Genomic DNA, 19,092 nt, shown 5'->3' on the forward strand with positions numbered 1-19,092 from the left:
GTTGGGGGGCCAGATGAAAGACTTAATGTAGGAAAAGATGTGTCTGTGGGAGAAAATACTGTGGGCTCACAGGGCTTAAGGGTCAGGCTTTCTGAAGATGCAGGACACCCAAGAGTGGACCACAAGCTCATCTCATTTCAGAGATGAACCTACTGGATTTGGGAACCTCTCGAGAATTCCTTGACCAGCATAAGCTGTAAGCAGGTTGTGTAGAGTGGTGGTCGAACTTGTGAGCTCCAGATTCAGATCAGGGTTCAAATCCTGCTGTTAATCCTTATCAACTGTGTGACATTGGACGAATGACTTTTGCTTTCGTTTTGTCCTCTGTCAGAGAATAATCATAGTACCTTTCTCCTGGGCGAGGCCCAAAGCTGGTAAGGAACCTGAAGTGGTTGCACAGTGCTGGGCATATGAGAAGGGCTATACTGGCCATTAGTGATGATGATGATGATGATGATGATGGTATTGATATACAGTCAAGGGCTGCCTTTAAACTCTCTGAGTTTCATTTTCCCCAGCTGTAAAAAAGGGTGGGCTGACTTAGCTCACCGGGTCTCAAAGTATGGTCTCTGAACCAGCAAAATCAGCATCCCTTGGCATCTTGTTAGCAGTGCAGATTCTTGGGCTCTGCTGCAGCTCTACTGGAAATGGGGCCCAGCAATCTGTATTTTAATAAGCCCTCTGGGTGACTGATACAGGCTGAAGTTTGAGAACCACTGACTTGGCTATCGCTTAAGATGTCTTCTTTGTCTGCCTTTTCAGGACTGTGACTCGTGCAGGTGTGTTTCATGTTTCCTGCATTTAGGGCCCTGGTCTGGGGGCTGGTGGAAAGGGGAGGCAGATATCCATGGAAATATTCACTGAAGTAACATCCTGAACAGAGCTGCTGAAGAGATGCCGAAATCATTTCTGCATCTAATAAACATCAGAGAGGAGCAGGAGGGGACTCTGCAGAAAGATCTCGCCCTTTGTTGCTTGTTCCTGATAATGACACTGATTGAACCTTGCTGGACATCCTCTCCTGTCTAACTGAAGCCTATCTTATTTTATGCCTTGTTGTCGGGTGGGGAGGACAGGGCTCTAGACCTGAGGTCAGGAGTGGTGGTTCTAGATACTTCCCCACTGAGTGACTTTGGGGCTCACTTTTCATTTCTGGGCCTTAATGTATCCACTGGTAAGATGAGGGGACTAGACCGAGCCCAGCGAGTCTGAGATATTACAGTTCTCTGGAGAGAGGGTAGGGTTGGGGACCAGAAGCTCTCTGGGTTTCCATTCTCTCATCTGCATAGTGAGAACCCTGAGGCTGTCCTGGCCGCCTGCCTGAATCCAGGGAGGCTGAGTGATACGAGCTTTCCCCTCACTGGGCTGGCTTCCTTACCAGTCCCAGGCAGTCTCATGGCACCTGTCTTGTTCACCTCACATGGCTTTTATCACGTTGAGCATGCTTTTCCTCTCAGAGGCTTCTTGATGCCTAAACCCTGTTGCCTGGCATTCGAGGCCTTCCTCGACAGATTTCCAGCTTTGTTCTGCAAGGTGAAGACCCTCACGGCCTGTGACAGCATCCTGTGTGGTTCCTGTTAGGCCTTCTCCCTCACCCCTCTTCTCAATCTCTCCAAACCCATCAGTCTTCAGAGCAGCTCTGCCACTACCTCCTTCAGGAAGCCTCCTGGCTTGCCCCAACCCTCAGTGCCGTCTGTGGACCATCTTGCACTTTTTAAGGTGTGACTTTAATTTCTCATTTGTAAACACTCAACTGCTGACGAAGGGCAAGGCCTGAGCTCATAGGGATGGACATTGGGGTTCTTGACTCTTAGAGCAGGGAGGCTCAGAGAGAGGAGGGAGTGTGACCAAAGTCACGCAGAACGTTCTGTGAAAGCCCCAGGCCCAGAACCCAGGTGTCTTAGGGCCCCAGGGGAGATAGCATTAGGTATGTGGCGAGTGAAACAGAGGCAGTGAGGGGCAGAGGAAAGGCAGAGGCCTCAGAATCAAGCTGACCTCTGTTCCAGCACAGCTCTGCACTCAGTAGCTCTGTCACCTGGGGCATATCACCTGTCTTGTTGAAGGGACCTGCCGGTAGGCTTAGATAAAGAACCATAGTGAGACCTGGCACACAGGTGCTCAGTTATTTTAAGGAGCTCATTATTAGTCCTGATCCACTTCTTCATCCAGCTCCCCAGCCTGGATCCCACCCGTTCACCCCTCAATGCCTAAGCACTTTATTCATTGCCCTGTCATAAGCAGTCCAGCCTGAGTGTCAAGGCCTCCTCATTAAGCCTCTTGCAGAAGTGAGGGGGCGAATGGGAAAGCCTGGTGGTCTCTCAGTTGGTAGTGGCTATAGTGGGCCTAGGATGGACATTCCAGGGGCTGAGTCCTGTGGAGCCAAGGGGGTGGGATTTGGCAGGTGCTACTTTTAGAAAAGCCATGCCACTTATTTTAAGGCAGTCAGGGGTGTGCCCTGTCCCTGGCCAGCAGCTGATAGAAGCCAGCAGCCTGGAGTGGTGGGGTGGGGGAGTAACACTCCCAAGGGCGAAGAGTCCTAGCAGGTGGGACTGCTATCTCTCTGGGACGCTGCTGGCAGCTCCCTGGCCCTCTGCCACCTTCCAACCTGATCCCTTGTACACGGATGGAAACCTGTTGCCCGTTTTACTAGTTTGGCTGAGACTGGGCATCTGGAGCCTCCCAGCCCCTGGGAGCAACCCCAGAGCCAAGAGGATGCCAGGGGCTGGAAATGGGGGTGATTAAGTTTGGCTGTGGCTAGAAGTGAAGTGAGTGTCCAGCTAGGAGCCCAGTGGGCGGGCTCAGGCCCCTTGACATGGCTGTGCCCCAGCTGGCAGCCTCTTTCCCTCCTCTCCACCAGGCAGGCGCGGGGGCTCTAGGAGGAGGGGTGCAGAGGGCAGTCTGAGTGGAGGCTGGGACCTGGGCTCCGCAGGGGCGGGAGCTGGGGAGGAGGAGCGGGCGGAGGTTCCCAACAGGCTTCATATGGAGCCGGGGCCTGGCTGTTGCTCAGGTGACTCACGTCTCTTGGAGGGTGCTGCCATCCGTGCAACCAGCTAGCAGAGTTTCAGCCACAATGATGCAGAATGTTGGAAATCAGCTCCGAAGGGTATGGAGGGTGTGCTGGGGGCGGACTGGAGGCAAAGGGGATGGGATGATCTGGGGATCTCAAAAGAGAATTGAAGTTTCCATTTTAAGTCAGAAGTTCTTTTTCTCCTCTCTCATTTTCCATGGGCCATTTTCCAGCTCTCTTTTGGAAAAAGAAATTGCAGGCCCCCTGGGCTGATTTATTAGAAGCAGCAATTGCCAGATAAGCCCGGCAGGCGGTTTGTTCCCCAGGGGCAGGTTGTATTGAGCGCCGTCATCTTCTGCAAGTTCTTTGCGCCTGGCATTCTATTCCAGGGGTGTGTGTTTCCTCCCACAGAGGTCTGTGTGTGCTCCTGCAGGACACACTGAGCTCCAAGCTGTGTGGTGTTTAATTCTCAGAGTTCAGGGCTCAAAGGCCACGGAACTGATAGTTGTTACAGGGCTTGGGGTGTGTGGGCCCGTATGACAGGGAGAAGCAGGGGTTCTCAGGGACAATAAACTCGGGAGAGCAAGTGCAGGACCAAGTGAGGACCGGTGGAAACGTGTCCTGCAAGGTGACCTCGCAGAGAATGTTTCCCTAGAAGCTTAACAGGGACTTTGGAGCTGAGATTAGATGCGAAGGCACGAGACAGACCCAAGTCCTCAGCGGGCTTTTGATATGGGAGCAGAGAAGGGTTCAGGGCACCGTGGCAGAGGTTGTGCTAGGCGTAGGGTGGGTGTCCTCTGAGGATGTTTACAGGAAAAGCCTTTTTAAAAGGGGCAGAGGCAAATAAAGAAATCTCTTATCCATCCCCTTCCTCCATCTATATGACTGCTACTCAGCTCAGACTCAGTGCACCCTCTCCTCCTTGGTTCCCCTGTCTCATGTCCAGCCCCCTCCTATCCACCTCCATTGGAGGGATGCATCAGAGGGGTAAGTGCGATTATTCCTCACCTTCTCAGGTGGCTGCCTTCAGTATAACACCTACATTCCTTACTTGGTACAAAAGGATTTTGGTGATCCGCTCCACCTGTCTCTCCCTCCTCACTTTACCTTGCCCACCCCTATGCATCCAGTATGGCGGCTATCTAGCACTGCTGGCCAGTGACTCGATGTACCAACTTTGTTGTCTCCCCGTGCTGTTGTACATATTGTACTTTCTGCCAGTGACTACTAGCTTCCCCTCACTCCCTACTAGCTTGTTCTCCTGGAAGGGTACTTCTGAGACCTCAGATCTCAGCTCAGGTGCTGCCTCCTCTGGAAAGCCTTCCCAGATTCCTCTCAACACAGCACGCTGGACTGTGTGTGGTGAACTTGCATGTGCATCTCTTCCATCAGCCAGTGAGCTCCCCAAGGCTGCTCTTGGTGTGCTCAGCACAATGTTGGGGAGGGCCAGAGCCCCAGGAAATGCTTAATGAATAGATGGGCACAGGCTACTTTGCAGCAAGGCCAAGGGTGGGATCTGAGCAGCAGGATGCCTTACTTCTGTTTCCTAAGCACAGGGCAGAGAGCATCTTCCAGGTGTGGGGGGCTCTCTGTGTCTTCTCTTATGTCTTGTCACCTTTAACTCTTCTCCCATTGATCTGAGTCTTTTCCCATTGATCCTCAGTAATTGGGAAGAAGGCAGCAGGGAAGAGACGTATCACTGTGACTATTTTATGGAGATAGCCAATCACCTTTTCTAGAACAATTCCTTACGTAGTGCTGACCGTGCCAGGCCCCAGACCATGCATATACTAACCCATTCAGTTCTCTGGGAGGCAGGTACAGCTATCATCCCCATATCCCAGGTGAGTTTCCTCATTTGGGCCATGGGGATGATATCCTAGATGAGTTTCTCTCACTGAGAGAAATTGAGTGACTTGCCCAGGATCACACTGATAGGAAGTGACAGAGCTGAGATTTCAACACAAACTCAAATCTGGCTCTAGAGTTTGAGCTCTTAAGGAACCAGAGGCTCAGCCTGATGAGAGCCCAGCGTGGACTTCAGTTTCCGCAGCGGGTGGGTCACAGAGTCAGTTGGTCAGATGAGCTGGTAAATGCTAGCTCTTTTTGAGTGCCTGCTAAACGTCAGGCATGTTTAAACTTCCCAGCTGCTCTGCCAGGCTGCTGGTTTTCATCTGGCTTTACAGATAAGAAAACCAAGGCTCTGGCATTGAGTCACCTTGAGCTAGTTAGAGAATTCCAAGTCAAGTCTTGTCTGACCCCAGGCTGCCACTGGGTGAGGCGTTGGGGTTGTGGCTCTTCTTGTCCTGGGCTGACCTGGCTGAGTTGAGGAACTGACAGTGCTGCCTTGTGCCTGCTCTGTCCTGTGGTTCCAGGGACAGATGGTGCTGACGGCCGGGTCCTCTGCCAGCTCCCTGGCTGAGGGCCTGCGTGCTCCTGCCAGTCCCCAGCAGCAGCTTCCTTGCGGGTAGGAGGTGGCATCAGGGCAGTGAAGGAAAAGACCAGAGTCCGATGCTTTGGGAACGCAGGGATGAGTCAGACTGGACCTGTCCTCAGGTGCCCCAAGCTGGTGGGGAGACAGAGAGAGGAACAAAATGATGATGACAGCACAGTGTGGCCAGGCTGTGACAGAGAGAGGCCCAGAGGTGGCCCCTCACAGCTGGGGGCAGGCCAGGCTCTCTGGAGGAGCTTGAAAGCTTTCCTAGGCTCCAGGCAGAGACAGCCGTGCGTTAAGTGTGGGCGAGAGCTCGTTCCACAAGCAGTGGGGAGAGAATTTGGCAGGGACCCCTTGAGGAGTCTCTCCCTGGCCCCCTTGTCCATGTCTAGGTACGTCCGGCCTGGTGTTTCTTAAATAATAATAATTTGTCCTCAGCAAATTAGACATTAATTAATTAATGTCAGTAGGCCTTAAATATTAAGCATCTCTTGATTGTGGTAATCCTTTCACAATGTGTATATATATATCAAAACATCACACTATGCAACCTAAATAATACATACAATTTTTATTTGTCAATAATCTCAGTAAAGCTGGAAAAAACTGTACTGAGACATTGGGACAGAGACATGGGACCTGCACCCTGTCCTCCAGGAGTTTCTCACATCCTCATTGTTGCACCCACCTTACAGTCTGGGAAGCAAGTGTACCTGCTTTACCTTGTCTGGTTGTTCAGAGGGCCAGTGTTCAGAGGGCCAGAGTCAGCGGGCGGGCTGGCAGCACCTCCCCTGGGGCGCATCACTCAGGATGGGATGCTGCCAGACCCCCATCTCTCCGCTCCTTGGCTTTGTCCTGCTTGTGACCTCTAGAATAGGCTGTGATCCTCCCCTGGGGGTGTGGTCCTGCTCCCAGGAAACTGGTCAGAGGTTGGAAGGGGCGTGGCCCTTCCGCTTCCCTAAAGTAGCCTCAGGTTCCAGCACACTCCAGGGCTGAGCTGAACCAGGTGGGTCTCCATTTCCTTTGGATTCCTTAGGGAGGGTATGGCGAGACCCTCTTTTTCTCCTTCTTAATCATAGCCAGTGGATTGAGCGTCGGCCTGCGAGCTAAGTGTCACTGGTTCGATCTTCCAGTCAGGGCACATCAGAGGAGGAAAACTCTGACTCCAAAAAACCTCCGCTGCCTTGCGGCATACCTCTTCAGGGGAAAGGCTAAGGGAGTAAACCCCGACAGAAAATCTGGAGCCGGAGTCCCTAAGGCAGTTTGACGTTGTAGTCAACACCGGCAACTCCTGCGGCGCACCTGAATCCAAGCTGTATTGACTCCGTCTTTCCCTTGGATCCTTCAGCTGCGAAGAGAGAGGGGGTCTGCTGCATGGGCAACAGCAGACCCTCCATATTACCCTGCCCAGGCTCTGTAGCTTCAGCGTCATCGCAAGATGTCGATTCAACACGGGAGGAGACAGATACTACCATGTCACTCCCGAGTCGGACTGCACAGCCATTCTCGGCGGTGCAGATAGACTCTTAAGAAGCTACACCATCGTCTCTCGAGACGGACGGCTGCCGCCGCCGCCGACGAAGACCTCAGAAATTCTTGATTCCATCCCCTACTTATTTCTCCCCAGTCTCCCCCGACTCAGTAACCAGCATCACCAGCTACCAGCCATCAGCCATGTATCCAAAGCCTGGGTCCTCCCTGCATCGTCCCTTTTTCTCACGCTCACTTGTGGAGTGGAATCTATCAGCAAAGTGCACTGGCTCCACTTCCTAAATACCCCCTGGGGCCATCATCTCTCTGCATCTCCAGTGTTCCTAGCCCTGCCCTAGCTCCATCATCTCTCTCTGGACTGCAGTGGCCGACTGAGGAGTCTCCCTGCTTTTTCTCTCTCATCCTCTAATTCACCCCTACACAACAGCAGAGTGACCTTGAAATGCAGGTGAGATCACCGCCCTCCCAACTTATAGCTTCCAGCTCTTCTCATTACACTTGGAGTAAAATCTAAATTCCGCTAGGACCTACAAGGCCTTGGGTGACAAGGGCCCTGTCTGTTCCCCTGACTGCATTTCCTACCTTGCCCTCCTCCCTGACACTGCTCCAGCCACCAAGCCTGTCCGTGTCCCTCCTTGGGATCTTTGCACCACCCTCTGTTCTCCTTGGACCTTGTGCCCCCAGAGCCTTGCAAAATCACTCCTTCTTGTCATTTTTTCAGATCTTGATTACCCTACCTAAATTAGTTCCTTCCCAACCACCACCTTTTCTCTTGATCACATCTGCTGTATTTTTTTGTAAAAATATTTTGTTTGTTTATTTTTAGAGAGAGGGGAAGGGATGGAGAAAGAGAGGGAGAGAAACATCAACCTGTGGTTGGTTGCCTCTTGCATGCCCCCAACCGGGGACCCAGTCTGCAACCCAGGCATGTCCCCTCACCAGGAATCAAACCAGCGACCTTTTGGTTTGCAGGCTGGCACTCAATCCACTGAGCCACACCAGCCAGGGCTGTTGTTGTTTTTAAATAGCACCTTTCACTCTCTAAACTGATCTTGTTCTGTGAGGGAAGAGTTTGTATCTTGTTCATGCTGGAATCCCAGCACCTTGAAGGAATGAAAGGGAGCTTTAAAAAGGATCGGTGTTAATCCCCCAGCCAGAATTGGCCTCTTTCTAACCTTGTCCATCCCTGTCTAGTCTTGGTTTTATACCTTACTAGGACTCTTCCTGTCCTCTGACCCAGCCAGTCCTTAGATTTACAGCTAGAGGCCTGTCACTCAGGCCAAATGTAGCCCAGCCCCCTCACCATCCCTCCTGGGGTATGGTTGTCCTTTGCACTCCTGTCCTTCCTGTTCTCCTAGCAGGGCTGGGCCTCACTCTGCCTGCTGTATCCCAGTGGGAGCCTGTCTTTTCCCTGCTGCTAAATCTTTCCTGCCCTAAACATGCTGCCATCCCTCAGCAGTCACTGGGTGCTCATTTAGTTACAGCAGGAGTTGTCACTGTTGAGCTATGGACAGATGAAATCATGTGGCCGCTTTTGCATAAACAACCATTAAGTTAGAGCTCCCCAGCATGCATATAACTTAAAGCAAAGTGACGGCAACAGAAAAACATAAATGCAGCCCTGGCTGGTGTGGCTCAGTAGATTGTGCACTGGCCTGCAAACCGAAAGGCTGCCAGTTTGGTACCCAGTCAGGGCACATGCCTGGGTTGCAGGCTAGGTCCCCAGTTGCGGGTGTTAGGAGGCAACCAATCGATCTTTCTCTCCCTCTCTTTCTCTTTCCCTTCCCCTCTCTAAAAATAAATAAAATCTTTAAAAAAATACATAAATGCAGGCTAGTACCATGAATCATGTCTATTTTAATCTGCTTGGTTTGATGTTTATGTTACATTTCGGGTGGCCATTGATGGACCAAGAGTGTCTTCATTCAAACCATTTGATCAAATGTTGAACAGAGCAGACAAATGTGGTGGTCCACTGGAGCCATCGCCCAGGTTCAATTTGACACATGTTTACTGAGCACTTACAATGTTCTGGGTCTGTGCAAGTGCAAAAGCTGTCTATTCTTGCTCCAGTGGCCTCTTCCCTTGTGCCTAGAATGTTTTGTTCCCAGTGAACCTGAGCTGGTTTCTAGTGATCATAGCCTTCTAATCCAAGAAGCCTCTTCCTTCGTGAGGTATCTTAAGCCTTTCTGGGGCCCAGCAGTCCCTGAGACTGGCAGACTGGACATCGGTGGGAGGCTTCCGTGGAGTGTCACAGACTCTGTCCTGTCCACCGTCTTGATTCGTGGCTGAAGTGAAGCCTTGGTGCTAGACAGATGCATGGTCACCTGGCAGTGATTATCACAGAATGGTGCTGAAAGGTCTGTCTGACCCCCACTGCTGCTGTAAGCTTCCCTTCAGTTCTATCTACCTGAAAGTGGGTCTTCATCCTCACTCTTGGCCAGGGCTCAGCAAAGGCTGCCTGGCCGGTCACAGTAGGTGTCTTTTATCCCGGAGGACCTGTGCAAGGCTCTTCCTGGCTCGGATGATTTCCTGTGTTGTTCAGTAACGTCTTGCTTTTTAACAAGTTGAAGAGCTGACACTTTTCGACCACTTTCGATGGCTCAGACCCTGTTCTAAGCATCTTGAACATAAAATCTCAGTGAATGCTCTCTATGAACATTATCCCCTCTTTATAGATGTGAGAAGTGAGGTTCAGCGTGGCTTTAAGTAAATGGCTAAAGGTTGTCCAGGGAGACGGGTGGGGCCGGATGCCAATGCAGCCTGTGTCAGGAGGGCCTTGCTGCCAGCCCCTGGGCCTATTTGTTTCCTTCTGCTCCCTGTGCCCTGCCCATCCTTTCTCCAACAAACCTTTACTGTGGGCTGAGATTCCTGAGACAGTGTAGGGCACACAGGGATGGGGATGGGACTAGTGCTGGTGTCTCCCAACCAGAAAGCTTGAGGCTGAGGGAAGGACTAGGAGCACTGTGGGTGCCCGGTGGAGAGTGGGTGGTGCACCCCTGAGTCAGCAGCCCCCACCACAAATGGGTCTCACCCTTAGACCTGGTGACTCAGGGCCTCAGAAGCAGCCCTTCGAGGGTTGAAGTCCCCTTGCTAGGCCTCATTCTAAGGCCTGGTCTCCTCCTTACATGTGCGTAAGGGAACACGTTCTCTGGATGAAGTCGTAAGTCTTGTTCTTACCACTTGGCTTTGAGAAAGGTTGCTTGAACACTTTTGCGGGGAAAAGTTGGTGTGTTGTGTGAGGGGAACCTAGGGAATAAAACAAGGGGACTGCAGACTGCAGACCTGGGTAGGCAGGAGAGCTGGGGACATCTAGGGGCCTTGGGGAGGGTAAGGGAGTCAGCCTGAAGGTTCTGCCTGGGGTGTGGGGGAAGTGGCCCCACCTGCTGGGGAGGGGGAACACCATCCCTTAGAAGGAGGGGCTTGCAGGAGCTGAAGGAGCAGCTGGGCCTTGAAGGGGCCACCCAGCGTGTTGCTAGCTTCCTGGGGCAGGAAGTGCCAGCTGCTGCCAGAATCCTATAGCTCTGTGAGGAGCGGCTCAGGCCTGAGGAATGTGTGCAGCCGGGAGGGTGAGGGGGCCCCTTTCCTGCTTCCCTTACCTCTGTCTGGAAAGAAAGAGGGATTCTCTTCTCTTCTACTTGTTCTGTTCTCTACCAGCCCCTATTCTTTGATCTCATGGCTTTTCTGTTCTCTCTTTCCTTCTTTCCCTCTTTCCCTGTCTCTGTAACCTCTCTCTTCTTCTCCCCCTTTCCCTTTTCTCATTCTTTCTCCCTCTCCCCTGCCTTCTTGGAGGGGACTTGTGAGGCCTGTGGCTGTTGTGCCCAACGGATGGCCAGGTCTGACCCATCACCTGGCCTCATGTTGCCGTGGTGACCCAGAGGCCGTATCAGGCAGCAGCCTTGGCTGTCTGGTGGGGGAGGGCAAGAAGGGCTCTCACAGGAGAAAGACTGGTCCTGTTCTTCACAATTCCTGAGGGGCCCACCCCGCTGCCAGGAGCTTTTGCATGGGGGTTGTTGCCTGTGAACGTGGGTTCTGGGCTGGGTGACATCAGAGTGGCTCCCCTGAGGGGCCACAGATACTGTCAGGCCACAGATACTGTCAGAGGTTGGTGACAGTTGGACCTAGGGTCAGACTGCCTGTGTTCAGATCTATCCTGCCTCTTTATGGGATCTACTGGAGGTAGAGCTTGGGAGGTGGCAACCAGCCCTAAGGGAGGAAGCCATAGGGAGGCAGCTGTGAGCTGTGTGGAGTGTGTGGTGGTGGGGCTGAAAGAACTCTGACACTGGTGGCGGCCACCTTGCCCCCTCACAGGCTTCTGGGTCTGGAGCATCCAGTAGGACAAGTGTCTTGACTCTGGAATGTGCATCAGTGTTTCCTGTGGAGCATGTGAGGGTGGACAGGGAGAGGAGCATCCCCATATGTGTCCTGGTCTGGCGTGTGTGGTAAGGAAAGGCTGCGCCTGGCACCGATGCCTAGGATGATGAAGTAACTAACTACCTTGCCTATCAAGCAAGAGAGGCAGTTATGGCAAAGTGGCCAAGCAGCCATAACTTTTGAGTTAAACAGACTTGGTTCAAATTTCAACTCTGTCCTTTACTGACTGTGTGGTTGTGTGTGTGTGCGTGCATGTGTGTGCAAGTTACTTCCCCTTTCTGAACCTCTGTTTTCCTATCTATAAAATGGGAATAATAATGATATTCAACTATTGGAGCCATGTGAAAATTGAACGAGATAATGCATAGAAAATGCTTAGCACAGTGCCTGGCACGTATTACATATATATTTTATTTAATTTTTAGAGAGAGGGGAAGGGAGGGAGATAGAGAGGGAGAGAAACATTAGTGTGTGAAAGAGACATCGATCAGTTGCTCCTTGCACGCCCCTAAATGGGGACCTGCCCCGCAACCCACGCACGTGCCCTGACTGGGAATCGAACCAGGGAACTTTCATTTTGTGGGATGATGCCCAACCCACTGAACCACGCTGGGCAGGACTACATATTAAATATTCAAGCAAGGGAGAGTGATTTTTCTCAATCTCACCTACATACCCACCCTTTGAATTTTACAAACAAGGGAGCTGTGGCTGGAGAAGAGACATGAAAAAACTTGTTCACATCCCATTGATCGTTAGTAATGGGGCATACTGCTGGGACAGCACCCAAGCAATGCAGAGAGGTGGGAGTAAGGGTGTTGGCTGAGTTTAATTTGAACCCCTAGCCGCACAAGCCAGTCCCCCATCCTGTGGGCTCTGCACACACTCCCACAGGCTCCTGCCACCCCTCGGGGTAACAGCATCTCCTAGGTAACCCCTTGCTCCACAGCTCTGTGAGGATAGGGAGCCCCTTGGGCTTGTCCACCCTGGCTGGCCCTGCTCAGACTCTCAGGCAGCGCTTGCATAAAAGGAGGGCAAAACCACTGCAACTTACAAAGCACTCTCCATATGTCCCCTCCCTTTGTACTCAGGACAATTCTGCAAAGTATTTATGCATCTCATTTTACAGATGACAAAACTGGCCTGGGGGTGTGCTCAGTGTGGAACCTATCAATCACTAGGTAGATGAGGAAGCAAGTTGCCCTTGGTCCGTGCATTTCTGAGAGTAGGTCTGGGGATTGCCAACACCCTACCTGGTTCCAGAACCCATTGTCCCACGGTGCCTCCCTTCCCTACATTTCATTTCCCCAAAGCTGAGGAATGAAGGCTGCTGGAGTCTCTCATGGTTTAGGAAAGACAAGCCCCCCCCAGTGCAACTGCTCCATCCCCTCCAGCATCCTCAGAACGCTCCCTAACATGTACACAGCCCTTTACTGTTAGCTGGGGGCCTTCAATTTTGGGATCTCTGTTAGTCCTCACACTAGTCTAGGATGAGTTGTGGTGAGGGTATTTATCCTCAGCTTCTCAATAACTTATCCAAGGCCTGCCTGACTCTGCGCCCTTGGACAGAGTGCCTCAGTTTCCCTAGTCATACAAGCAGGCCCTTGTAATCGATCTCCGAAAACCTTCCTCACTCTCCTGCAGGGGAGGAAAGGGCTGCATTGTAGGTAGAGGCAGGAGGCCTGCACTTAAGCTTCAGCCCAGCTCTGTGGTTCAGAGCAGGGGGGCCCTTGAACAGGACTTGGGACTGACTGATCTGTGCATGGGTCACCTGTGGACTTTGCCAGGGATGACCCCTCAAATATGTGCTCATGAATCAGGTGGAATAGGCATGGAGAAGCATTCAAGAAATGTTCTCAGCACGGCCACTGGCCCCTGTCAGGCTCCTTGTGGGGCAGGGGGAGTTTTCCTGTTGACCCCGCTGAGGGTAGGTATCAGATTTCAGAGAAGGTTATTTTTACACCAGGAGTGGAAAGAGGCAGGTGAATTCAGGCTGTCTGTTCTAGAATGGGATGAAGGGGTCAGGGGTAGGGGCCGGACCTCTATCTAGTGGGGAACCTCGCCTGACCTTATGGCCTGTGTTCTCCCTGCCTTTGTGGGGTGACAGTAGTGGGAATTGAGGACCCACTGAACAAACATTCATTTGGTCTTCAACAAGCCAGGTTCCGTGGATGCCAGGAGTAGCGAGGGAAAGCTCCTGCCTGGTGGATCTTCTGGTCCAGTGTCAACCAGATACTCTCACAATTAAATAAACATCGTCATTCATTACAGAGAGAGCATTACAGAGGCAAGGTACATGATGTTGGGGGAAGAGCTGATGGAACTGAGGGGTGAGTAGGCAGGCATTGCAGAAGTGAGGAGGAGAGGTAAAAGTGCTCCAGGTAGAGGGACCACACAGGGAGAGGCTCTGTGGCGGGTGGTGGCATAATGAGTACGAGAAACTGAAAGAAGGCTGTGAGGCCTGAGTGTTACAGAACCCCTGGGCTGTTCCAATTGAAAACAAACCCACGGGCTCTTTAGTTAGGGGCCCGATTGCCCGCCGCCAGAATTATAACTCTCAATACCAGAGTTTAGTGAAAAGAAAAAGAATTGTTTATTTACCAGTTATATAGATTTAGTTATTTGCGGATTTCTGTTGTTAAGTCTTATGTTCTTTAAAACACCCATAAACACATATCCTTGCCTCCCCACTACCAAACCAGGCTAGTTTTAGAAAAGTTAGAGAAACCCTTTCCCTACTTTCCAAACACAGTTCAGCTTTACCAGTAGCTGCCAATCATTCAGTTCTGATTGGGGAGACCTCGTCTGTGTTATTGGGTCCACCAGCTTTTAATCCAGAACCTCGTGGATTCTCAGCCTCCTTGTAAACTGTATAGTTAGTCCTTTTGTAATCCACATGGTCAGTTTGTTCCTTTTCAAAGCAGCAAGGTATGTCCCTTCCTTAAAACTGCATCGTCAGTCCCAGTTAAATTCACATGATCAGCCTGTCCCCAGTTAAATTCGCACAGTCAGCCTTAGCCTCAGTTAAATCCGCACGGTCAGCCTGGCTAAAATGTCTGCCGCTTATTTTTAAATCCCTGACTACGTCCTCTGATGCAGTGGGTGTGGTAACCAGTTCTGACCATTCACAGAACCTCACACAGGCTCTGTGTGCTTTTTCCATACCATCCCCTGGTCCAAGACCCCTCCCATCTACCTGAGGTTTTGGATGCATCCAAGCAATTTTGCATAAGAAAGACACTAGCCACCAGCCTCAGGCATGTGAAGGCATTCTAAAAGCTGCTTCCTTCTCCCCATCCCCCAGCCGCAAACTCTGGGGTTTTTTGGAACACACCTGTTTCTGTAACAGGAGCACGTGGTGTGAGTGAGACTGAAGGTGTGGCAAGGCTGCCTGCGAAGGGCCTGGGGGCCTTGTTGAGGACTTCCTCCTAGAAGCCAAGTCTTGGAAACTAGTTAAATGCTCCATTTGACAGATGAGGAAACTGAGGCCCAGAGAGCTAATAATAAAAACTACTTACCATTTTTACCATGCTAAACAGTCTGCTTCCAATACCTTTTTTTCTTAATGTGGTTTGCATTTTATATTTAATGTAATTTAGCTGGCTTACTTGATATTTATCAGAAATGTTTTGCAGAAGAATTTTTTTAAATTATCAAGGTGAAATATAAATTACCCATTTTATTTTATTTTAAATATTTATTTATTTATTTTTAGAGAGAGGAGAAGGGAGGGAGAAAGAGAGGGAGAGAAACATCAATGTGTAGTTGCCTCTCACACGCCCCCAACTGGGGGACCAGCCCCGCTGCCCAGGCATGTGCCCTGACTGGGAATCGAACTGATGACCCCTTGGTTTGCAGGCCTGCACTCAATCCACTGAGCCACACCAGTCAGGGCAAATTACCCAATTTAAAGTGTATAATTCAGTGACATTTAGTACATTCACCATGTTGTGCTACCACCATCTCTATCTAGTTCCAAAACACATCTGTCACTCCAAAGTAAAATTCCTTACCTATAAAGCAGTTTCCTCCAAGGGCTGGCGATAAGAAGGGGGAAGCCCCACTGCCTGATCAGTGCACCAAGGGGCTCCGGACAGGGACTCCACGCTGTGGCCTCTGTTTTCCCCTCCCTCACTGGCTGGCTATGTAACTTGAGATAGTTTGCCCCCTTTTCTGAGCCTCAGATGGAAAGAATTTCTTCTGTCTTCTCCATCTCCAGGGCCTATGGAAGTGCTGTTCATATAGATGTAAACGTGGACTTTGGCTGGTGGGTCTGGGAGTGTCTTAATAAACTGCCACTTCCCAGTTGCTCAGAAGCAATATACCTGCTCTCAGCCTTGGTTTACTCTTCAGTAAAATGGGTAGAATAACAATACCTCACAGGGTAGATATGAGAATTACTGAGATAAGATATCGGAAAGCTGTTGGCACAAACTTGATACATACTAGGTATCCAATAAATGTTAACCAAATGAATGGCATATAGGAGGTCTTAATAAAAAATATATTGACTTGATTCTCTACCTTTCCCACCTTAAAATTTGAAAAATGTTAAGTGCCAATACACCTGTAGCTAGAAGTAGAATGAGGATGTTTGTGTAGGGCATTTGGACCATTATTTATTTTCTAGAATGAAGATACGAGCTGATATTATATGACGATCAGAAGCCTGTGAAACAGCCCACTGGTGCCTTCCAGCCCCCCCAGGCTGGCTTCATGGATGAGGTCTCCCTCTTTTTACCTGAGTTTGGTACCCACTGCTACCCTTTTTTGCTTTGTCTGCTGGGAGTCTCAAGGCCAAACAGTTTTCTGTGGCAGCATCTTTGTGTACCTGGGTTTATAACATCATCACTTTTGCATTTTCTGGTTTCTTAGGTCTGCTTGCACTTCAGCTCCCAGTGCATGTGCGTCGTGTGTGTATGAGCCGGCTGCCTCAGAGCCTTTTTGGGGAGAAAGGTAGGGAACTGCAAGGGGAGTTGAGGATGTTGACAAATGTGCCTGCCTCACTGGTGGGGAAACCACTGGAGGCTGTCCTGGTCTCTCTGAGAGACTGGAGCCACCTTCGTGGGGACAAGGCACTGGGTCAGGCAGCTCCCTCAGACAGCTCAGAGTGGTCAGGCTTGGTCAGCCAGGCCTTTCATTGATCTGGCCAAGGGCTCTGAGGACGGGTCAAGGCTGCTTCTCCCTACTCCCCCAGGCCTGCGTTTTAGTCCCTCTGGAGAGGCAGGGGGGTGGGGTGGGGGGAACAGGGGCTTTTCAGTCTCACACCCTGGGCTTGAGTCCAGGCTTTAATATCAATGGCTCTTTGAATTCTCACAGAACCTCTCAAATGGGCTCATAATCTTGCCTCCTGTCTTGCCCCTTCACCGTGAAGTTCTGGTGCACTCCTAGGTGAGAAAAGTCTGTGTAAAGTCCAGTGTGAATTATAGTGGGGTCCTTCCCAGCTATGTTTCTGTAGGAAGTCTAAACTCAGCTTTATAATACTAACAGTAAGTGCTCAAAAATGTTAGCCATATGGCAGGCATGTGCTCGGAGCTTTCAACACTTGATCTCATTTAGTTTCATCCTTAGGATGACCCCTGGAGGTAGGTATTATAATCACGGATTTTACAGATGAGGAAACTAAGGTCCACAGAAGTTGAGCAGTGTGCTGAGGTCACAGAGAGTGGCCTGCGCCACTGATTTGAACCCAGGCCAGGCCGACTTCCAAGGCTTGTCATGGTGGTTTAGGTGAGAGATCCCCCAAGACTGCTCCTTCCTGCCTGCGTGGGTGGGCCTCCTCAGCTCTAGGCCGGCTGTTCTCTCTCATTTATTTTTAAAATTAATTTTTATTTTTTAACAAGTTTACTTTATTTTATTTTTATTTTATTTATCTGTTTTTAGAGAGAGGGGAAAGGAGAAAGTGAGGGAGAGAAACATCAATGTGCAGTTGCCTCTCACGCGCCCCCAACTGGGGACCTGGCATGCAACCTAGTCATGTGCCCTGACTGGGAATCGAACCAGCAACACTTGGTTCACAGGCCGATGCTCAATAGGCCGGCTGTTCTTGATGGGTCCTGCAGGCACTAATAAGATCACTCTGCTGGCCGGTCTCCTTTTCTGGGTAATCTGTAGGCCACACCCGTTTCCAGGAGCCTTCCATGTTTCTGGGGACTCCTTGGCTCCTTTCGCTCTGTCTCTGCCCGCACAGGTACCTAGTACTTTACCTCTGGCTTTCCTTTGCCATGGCCGTGCCCATCACCCCAGGCACCCCTGTTCCTGCCTGTCTTTTCTGCTGTCTTCATATCCTCTCTGCACCTCAGATCTTCCTCATCTTCAAGTCTCAGCTCCCAGGTGACCCCTGTCATGAGTTTCTTCCATAGGTGTTTATTTGGCACCTGCTCTGTGCTGTGCCTGAATGTGTTCTGTCCAGTGGATACACCTGTCTCATGGGATGGGCGCCTGTGCATACAGTGACTACACAGCTTGGTCAGTGCTGTGATGGAGACAGGCGAGGCTGTGGCGACTGGGGGGCCCTCACTCCCTGGGGAAGAGGCAGGGATGGGTGTGCTTGGAGAGGGAGGAGCAAGGACTCACCTGGCAGATAAGAGGATCCCAGGCAGAAGCAGCACGCACATGGCAGAGGACCGAATGGAGGTGGAGGGGAGTGGTGCTCTGAGAAACCATCTGTGGTCAAGCTGGGGGTCGTGGCAGGAGCTAGAAGCAGGGCCTTGATCCTGAGAGCAGTAGGGAGTCTGGAGCAGGGGAGCTGGCTGATCAGGCTTACTGTTCAGATGGTAGGTCTGTGTGGTCCTAGGGGACAGAACGAAGTTCCCTAGTGGGAGGAGTTACAAGGGCTGGACCTGGTCTCCCTGCCAGGCAGGGCACAGTAAGTTGTGGTTGGTGGGTCGGTGGATCTCCTCTCTGGAGGATCCATCTGGCACTGCGTAGAGGCCAGAAGGCGGTGGAGGCCTGTGAACAGGCTATGGAAGCAGTGCGGGGCCCAGCAAGCTGCAGTGGGGCCCCGAGCGCCTCAGGGCAATGGGGAAGGCTGAGAGCTTCAGGAGGTTGGACCACTGTTAGTTGGCTCACTGTGAGAGGGAGGAAATCCAGGTCAAGTGTGTCAGTGTGGAGCTGTGGTCAAATTGCCTAGAAGGAGCCCAGGCCCAGGAGGGCTCATCCTAATGCTCAGCTATGGGACCCTGGACCAGCCTTTCCTTCCATGTGCCTCAGTCACCCTATCAATGAAGGGATTGGGCGAAGTGGCTTCTCCTGCTCTGACCAGCAGGTCTGTGGCACGGCTGGCCAGGAGAGGGACACAGAGCCCATGGTGTAGCCAGCTGAGGCCTAATCTGGGATTTATTAAATCTGGCCAGTTCTGCTGTGGCCGGGGCCAGAGTCTGGCATGGCTTCCTTCTGAGAGGGCACATCTCTGACCCCACCTTTGCAGTAGGCTCTGCCCTCCCTGTCAGCTGTTTTGGCTCAGCCTGCCTGGTTGCCCCAGGACGTGACTCCTTCCAGGGCCTCCGCTTTCCCTGTGGCTGGCCCTGGGAGGAGTGGCCCAGCTCTAGGGTCCCATTGGCCAAACTCTTATGGGCTGCACAGTGCCCTGCCTCCCAGGCTGGCTGCCTGCCTGCCCACCCCGGACAAGAAGGAGGCCTGGCCTGGCCTGATGTGGGCAGGCCATCTTGGAGCCAAAGAAGGAGCTGGAATCTGAGAGGCTGTGTCCTGGGTCATTGGTACGGCCCTGTTCCCTCCGCTGGTGTCACAGCCCAGGGCTCTGCACCCCTCTTTTTGAGAGGAGTTG

At 51.5% G+C, this 19,092-nt stretch overlaps 1 protein-coding gene across 1 annotated transcript in view; it reads left to right on the top strand.

Moving 5' to 3' along the window:
• Positions 1-2,985: 2,985 nt before the first annotated feature.
• Positions 2,986-19,092, top strand: part of ACOT11 (acyl-CoA thioesterase 11) — a 39,099-nt gene continuing 22,992 nt past the window's right edge. Inside the window, exon 1 of the mRNA XM_090269525.1 lies at positions 2,986-3,103. Within this exon, the coding sequence (XP_090125651.1) occupies positions 3,071-3,103 (33 nt within the window). The 5' untranslated portion in view covers positions 2,986-3,070. The remainder of the gene's footprint in view (positions 3,104-19,092) is intronic.

The sequence above is a fragment of the Furipterus horrens genome, unplaced genomic scaffold (genome assembly GCF_987537825.1).
Source record: "Furipterus horrens unplaced genomic scaffold, mFurHor1.1.pri manual_scaffold_3, whole genome shotgun sequence".
NCBI lineage: Eukaryota > Metazoa > Chordata > Mammalia > Chiroptera > Furipteridae > Furipterus > Furipterus horrens.